The sequence below is a fragment of the Elephantulus edwardii genome, unplaced genomic scaffold, assembly GCF_000299155.1.
Source record: "Elephantulus edwardii isolate Elephantulus edwardi_28Jun2011 unplaced genomic scaffold, EleEdw1.0 scaffold00117, whole genome shotgun sequence".
NCBI classification, from domain to species: Eukaryota; Metazoa; Chordata; class Mammalia; order Macroscelidea; family Macroscelididae; genus Elephantulus; species Elephantulus edwardii.
In genome coordinates this window covers 2,845,511-2,852,417 of record NW_006399867.1, presented here as the reverse complement: position 1 = coordinate 2,852,417, position 6,907 = coordinate 2,845,511, and the positions used below count along the sequence as shown (strand labels likewise).

General features: G+C 44.9%; 1 protein-coding gene across 1 annotated transcript in view; it reads left to right on the top strand.

Annotated features, from left to right (window-relative positions):
• The window catches only part of HS3ST2 (heparan sulfate (glucosamine) 3-O-sulfotransferase 2), a 184,562-nt gene extending 181,015 nt beyond the window's left edge, over positions 1–3,547 (top strand). Inside the window, exon 2 of the mRNA XM_006892637.1 lies at positions 2,918–3,547. Coding sequence (XP_006892699.1) covers positions 2,918–3,539 — 622 coding nt within the window. The 3' untranslated portion in view covers positions 3,540–3,547. The remainder of the gene's footprint in view (positions 1–2,917) is intronic.
• Positions 3,548–6,907: the final 3,360 nt, after the last annotated feature.

The following is a 6,907-nucleotide window of genomic DNA, read 5'->3' as shown; positions in this document are numbered from 1 at the left end:
GTCCTTCAAAGCAGCCTGAACTTCTTCTTTCATCACCATAGGCTCTTGCTCATATGTTGTTTCATGAAATTCTTCTGTGTCTTCCAATTCTTTTCAATACAGTGACTCAGTATATTCCTTCCATCTTCCTTCCATCAAGAAGACATGAAATAAAAAAAACATAGCTGAATTTGAAGGTTGTGTATACTTAGATTGAGAAAACATACATATTCATAAATAAGGTTATTGTCCTAGAGTTTTGTTGTTGTTGCTGTTGTTGTGTGCCATCGAGTCACCTGCAACTCATAGTGACCCTATGTACAACATCTCTGAAGCCTGCCCCGTCCTGAGCCAGTCTCACTGACTCTGATGCACTTACCCCTATTGCCCCTGTTACTGTATCAATCCATCTCATCTGGGGTCTTCCTCTCCTGAGTTGTCCCTCCATCCATCCGAGCATTATGTCTTTCTCCAAGAACCTGTCCCTCCTGGCCATATGCCCAAAGTATGTGAGAAAGAGCTTCAAACTCCTAGTCTCCAAGCAGAAACTTGGTTTCACCCTCTCCAAGCCAGATTGTTGTTGTTGTTGTTGTTATTGTTGTTGTCCATGGTATGTTCAAGATTCTTCTCTAGCAGAATTAGAAGAACTCCAATAAAAAAAATTACAAAATTTAAAAAAAAAACAACAAGAAATGGCCATAAGAAAGAGTTGCTGATGAGAAGCAGAGATGTTAGGAGTAAGAAGGTCAAGGGACTGCAGGACGAGTTTATGGAACCCAGATAATGACATGAACTGAGAAGCAGAAGCCTCGGAACTGAGGGTTTAGATTCCAAAGGACCATGAGAATGGATGCATTGGGGCTGAGAAACAGAGAGGCAGGACTGAGGAAAGGACGTTAAGGAAAGATGGCTCCCAACTCTACCTTCTGTTAGAATTATCTGAGCAACTTTAAAAAAAATACTTAGCCCTTCCAAATACTTTTTAATCAGTCAGTGTAAGATGAGACCAAGATACCTCTATTTTTAAAACACCCATTGTGAGTCTTAAGTACAACCAGAATTAAGGAGGGGGAAAGAGTTTAAGGGTAAACACAACCTTTTAGAAAGAAGTAGCCACTGGGGACCAAGTATGTGGCCTTTTTCTTCAGGTACTGAAGAAAACACACCTGAGGGAGTCTCCCACCATCCTCTCTCTGAAGCAGAGCCAGCAGTAAATAAAAGGGGCTTATCTAATGTCCAACCAAATGGATTGAGAAATTGTGCTACATTCGCACAATGAAATACTATGCAGCAGTCAGGAGCAATGATTATGAAAAACTATATATAACTTGAGAGAAGCTGGAGAGCATTATGCTGAGTGAACTAATACTGTAATAAAGACAAAGACTGCATAAGAACTTTATTGCAAAAAGAAAAGAATAACTAGTAAAGCATATATAGGAGGTCAAGTGGGGAGGGGCAGTGGAGGGGTGAGGATAGGTAGGGGTGAAACCACAGGTCTGCACAGTTTGGTAGGTGGAGGGAGAGGGGGGGAAGGAAATGGGAAAGATCCAGGTAGGTGAAAAAACAGGGTAATGATGGGCAAGGTCCAAAGCTGATTAATTTTATAAAACATAATGCATGAGAATGATTTTATTTAAACACAATGTATATAAACTTTGTAAGCCAATACATTTTTTTTAAAAAAAAACAAAGGGGCCTTGCATTACCTGGCCCTAGCCTGGGGTCCTGACTGGCCTGGAGTTCCCTGTATCTTGATGTTTATCTTCTTCCCACCACCCATTATGTCAACTCTGCCTCAGAACAACCTTATCACAGAGTAGACCCACCCATAGGGCTTTCATGGAGTCAGGTCACCACACCTTTCTCCTGTGGACTGGCTGGTGGATTCAAACCACTGTTAAACCACTGTGTCCAACCTTTAAACCACTGTGCTACCAAAATTCCTATCAAGCTTAAACATAGAATGTATATGAGGCATTTTCCAGCAAGAGAAGGTGTCAGACTTGGTCTCTAAAATTGCTGTTGCTACAAAATAATAGGTTTGTGTCCAAATTTTTTCTTAAAATCCTGGAGAAATATCATTTTTTAAGAACCATAATCAGTGACTGGCTTTATTTATTGGTTGGTTATAGAAATAAATCAATATATAGCTTCAAATATATAATAAGTACATTAAAATGCTCCAAAAAGTAGGTTATCCAAGAAAAAGTAATTCCCATTTACCCCTTGCCTCCTAACTCAGATCCCTTCCTTAGGAACAACCGCCTTTACGGTTTTATGTACATAGCCTTCCTAGTACGCACACATCTTACCTTCTTTTACCTTTAACATTAGATCTGAGCGAACATTGCATTTTAACGTATACTGACCTGCCTCTGTTGGACTATTTTACAATATATTTAACCCTTATTGATGTCTTTTTATATTCTGTCCAGTCTTATTGCAAACTTTTAGTTGTTGTTGTTATTAGGTGCCATCGAGTCGTAGACAACTCATAGTGACCCTATGAAAGAAAGGCCTGAGCACTGTTCATAGGGTTTCCGGAGGCAAGCCATTTTGGAAGTGGATGTCAGTCCTGCTTCCAGGCAAACTTTTAGTAGAAGAAAAAAAAATCCATCCATAATAGTTAAAGGGTGTTCTGGTGCCCTAGTGGTAAGATCTGTGGAGTAAACTCAAAGGCAGCTGCTGGGTCCACCAGCTGCTCATTTAGTGAGAGGAACATGGACAGTGTCCTCCCAGGCGATTTACAAGCTCTGAAAACCCGCAGGAGGGTCAGTTAGGATTGCTTCCTATTTGATGGTTGGTTGGTTTTTGATTGAAGAGTCCATGTGGGTCATCACCAGGTAGCAGAGAAAGGGGGACCCCGTGGGGACGTGGGGGCAGGGAGATGATCTTGCGGATCACCTCTGATGATGTGACCCTTCTGCCCCCGCAGGAGTCTCATGCCCAGGACCCTCGAGAGCCAGATCACGCTGGAGAAGACACCCAGCTACTTCGTGACCCAAGAGGCGCCCCGGCGGATCTTCAACATGTCTCGGGACACCAAGCTGATCGTGGTGGTGCGGAATCCCGTGACCCGGGCCATCTCCGACTACACCCAGACACTCTCCAAAAAGCCGGACATCCCGACCTTTGAGGGCCTGTCCTTCCGCAACCGCACGCTGGGCCTGGTGGACGCGTCCTGGAACGCCATCCGCATCGGCATGTACGCGCTGCACCTGGAGAGCTGGCTGCGGTACTTCCCGCTGGCCCAGATCCACTTCGTCAGCGGCGAGCGGCTCATCACCGACCCGGCCGGCGAGATGGGGCGCGTGCAGGACTTCCTGGGCATCAGGAGGTTCATCACGGACAAGCACTTCTACTTCAACAAGACCAAAGGCTTCCCTTGCTTGAAAAAACCCGAGTCGAGCCTCCTGCCTCCTCGGTGCCTGGGCAAATCCAAAGGGAGAACTCACGTGCAGATAGACCCTGAGGTCATAGACCAGCTCCGGGAGTTTTATAGGCCTTATAATATTAAATTTTATGAGACTGTTGGGCAGGACTTCCGGTGGGAATAAGCCAAGGACGTACAACAGGTCTTTCCCTTCCGTGTCGTTTGCTCGCTGATTGTCATCTCTCCCTTGCAATATGGGTCCAGACCCCTCCTTCCCCATCATCCTGGACTGGAGGAGTCCAGTTAAGGCCAAGAAGCCAGGGGTCCTCTGCCACCAGCTCTCCCCATCTGTCAAAACAAAGCTGATCTGCTTGTGACATGTCAGGCCAATTTCAGAATCATTCTTCCTTCCACCCATGAGAAAGCCCAAACAAAAGCACGACTGCCATTGAAGCAATTCTGATGTGCAGTGGTCCTCAAAGACAGCAGGACTAGCCCTTAGCGTTGCCCAGAGTGTGACCTTTACAGAAGCACGCCGCTACAACCTTCTCCCTCAGAATGGCTGGTGGATTTGATCCGCTGACCTTTTGGTTAACAGCCAAATACACCACCGCACTAGCCCTCTCAGCCCAGAATAGGCCTCGGCAAGATGCCTTTAGAAGAGTGGCTCTTCCAGTGATGATAAATGTTTGAGGGGTGATGGTTCTGTTGCCATGAGCGCAGTAGCCTGTCATTGTTACGGTCCACTCTGTTGTGGGCATGTTAACGCCAGATGGCACGCCCTTCCCTCTGTGCCCACTCTCCCTGAGCAGTCCTGACTGGTGGGGTGAGAGACCATCCTCAGTCCTCAGACCACAGCAGGACACACCTCCCGTGCCTCCTAGGTGACACCCTTTGATGATGAAACGCACCAGTGATTTCAAAGGTTTCAATTTTGCGTGGTGGTGGATACTGTCTTTGAAAACCACTTGTGACTGTCCTGCCTCCTGTGGACTAAAAAAAAAAAAAAAAAAAGAAAAAAAGGAAAAAAAAAAGCACATATTCTGCTGTTACGGGTACTTTTCCTCTCGTGAGCTTTCGTGCTCAGCATGCGACGGAATCATGCTTGTCCATGTGAAATAAATACGGCTCTCTTGTGTCGCTCACTCTGGTCTCCTCTCTGTAAGCCAGGCCTGGAACGTCATTCATGGCTTCACTCCACTGTGAAAGCTGGGGGCTGGGGCTAAGAGGGGCCTGGGAGAGCTGTGAGGAGGGAAAAGGGGTACAGAGGCATGGAGTGGGCGATGTTGGGTGACAGAGCTCTTCCTGGCACAGGCTGTGCAGACAGATTATGTGGACATGTCTGGGGATGTTAGTCGCAACATTGAAGGTCCAACGGCCAGTAAGACATCATATCTTTTATTTTTTCTCAGAACGCTATGATAATTTCTAACACTTAAATGTCAGAGTTCCTAGGTAGTGCAAGTAAGTGGCTGAGCACTCAGTTACTACTAGCTATGAGGTTGGCAGTTCAAATCTCAGAGGAGAGAGATCTGGCATGCTGCTCCCAAAAGTCCTACGGAACATTTCTCCACTCTGTACCTTCGGAGAGGCCATGGGTCAGAATCACCCCCACAGCAACTACAAACCACAAATGCCAGGAGTGCTCATGTGAAAATATGACTTCCAGGTTGTTATTTAAAAAAAAAAAAATCAGTGGAGAGTTGGCTACACTCGGCCTGCACTCCATATGGTAACATTGGCTGCCACTGCTTCTGGATGGGGGCGTGTTCTCCGTTTCCAACTCCCCACCCAGCCCACCTCATCAGTTTACGTCACCACCTAGTAGGCCTCTGACTTTGCAACCTGCCTTCAGTGTGACCTAAAATCTAAGGATAAAGTCCAAAGCCTCCTGCCTGGCACCTAACATGATGCCAGATTCCAGTAAGGGGGCATTTTCTTAATTTCTCTCATCCACCGTTGCGTTTAACAGAGCTCCGTGCCCTTTGCTTACTCTCTTAGGTCTCTTTGTCTTTGTCTTCATTGTTTTGTTTACCTCAAGTCCCTCCCCACCTTTCCCCAGGTGATAAAGACCCATTATCCCAAGAGGACATCACACTGGGACCACTTGCTTGGAATTTATGAAGCCCTCTGGAGCCAAGCCATGTTATCTACCAGCTCTTTTCTGCACTCGCTTGGTATTTTGTATGCATCTCAAGTACAGCTTTTACCACACTGGATTTTAACTGTTCGTGTAAATGTTCCCAACAGAGACCGTGGACTTCTCAAGGGTTAAGAACCTATCTTGTTAACATATAAGGGCAGTGGTTGTACTGCAGTAGCTCAGTGGGAGAATTCTTACTTTTCATGAGGGAGCTCTAGGTTTGAGTCCTAACCAATGCTTCTTCCCCCCCATCCCATTTTTTAATATTTTTATTGTGATCTTAACAAAAGTTTACAAAAAGGTTGGGTTTTCATTCAATCATTCATTCATTGTCGTACATTTTCCTCCCTCCTTGTCCCTCTCTCCTTCCCCAGTCCACCTTGTAATGCACTTCTTGTCCCAAATTGTTGTCATTCAATAATGCCTAATCACTCATTCTCTCCAGACAGTCCTTCCCCTTCCCATCATATGCTCCAGTAAAGTATTCATTATCTATCTACTTTTTTCCCTCCTTTGTCAGTCCTATTTTATAATAGCTATGTATGCACTATTTGTCCTTTTGTAACTGAGATATATCACTCAACATAATGCCTTCCAGGTTCACTCGTGTTGCATATAATTTTTTTCAACCTATGCTTCTTATGCACAGCTACCAGCCATCTGTCAGTGGAGACATATGTGTTGTTAAGATACTGGCTCAGATAGATTGGGAAGAAATTGGGAAAAATTAAACAGTAAAAATTCTATAGATGACAATGACCCATTCTCATTGCACTTGGGATTACCATGCCTATGGGGTTGACTCAGCAGTCACTAACAACAGTAACATATAGTAGACACACAGTACGTGTTTGGTGAATGAGTATATGAATACTTGGATAGGTTGACATTGGAGACCTGGAGGCCTGAATAGGAATAACCCAGAGAACTTCTTCTGAGACTTGCTTCCTAGTTTACCATACCTAGGTAGCCATAGCTGGTGAGGAAAGATTATTCAACCCTCAGGAACTGGCAATCATGGTAGATGGTCCCTACAAATTAGAGCCTAGATTACAAGGGTAGAGAACACAAAAATCTGAAACATTTTTTCTGCTCCATGACACATCTCCTGACCTGAAAATCTTAAAAGATCTGGGACAGCAGTAGCACCAGATCCAAGAAGGTGGCCAGCAGGAGGCTGAAAAAGGAGCTTGAAGAAATCCACAAATGTGGATGAAAAACTTCCCTAATATTTAGGTTAATGAAGCTAATTTAGTGCCAAGCTGCTTTGAAGGAAATAGCAAAAAATAAGGCCCCAGGAATAGATGGTATACCAATTAAAGTATTTCAGATAACACATGTTGCCCTGGATGTGCTCACCAAGTTGTGCCAAGAAATCTGGAGAACAACCACTTGGCCAACTGACTGGA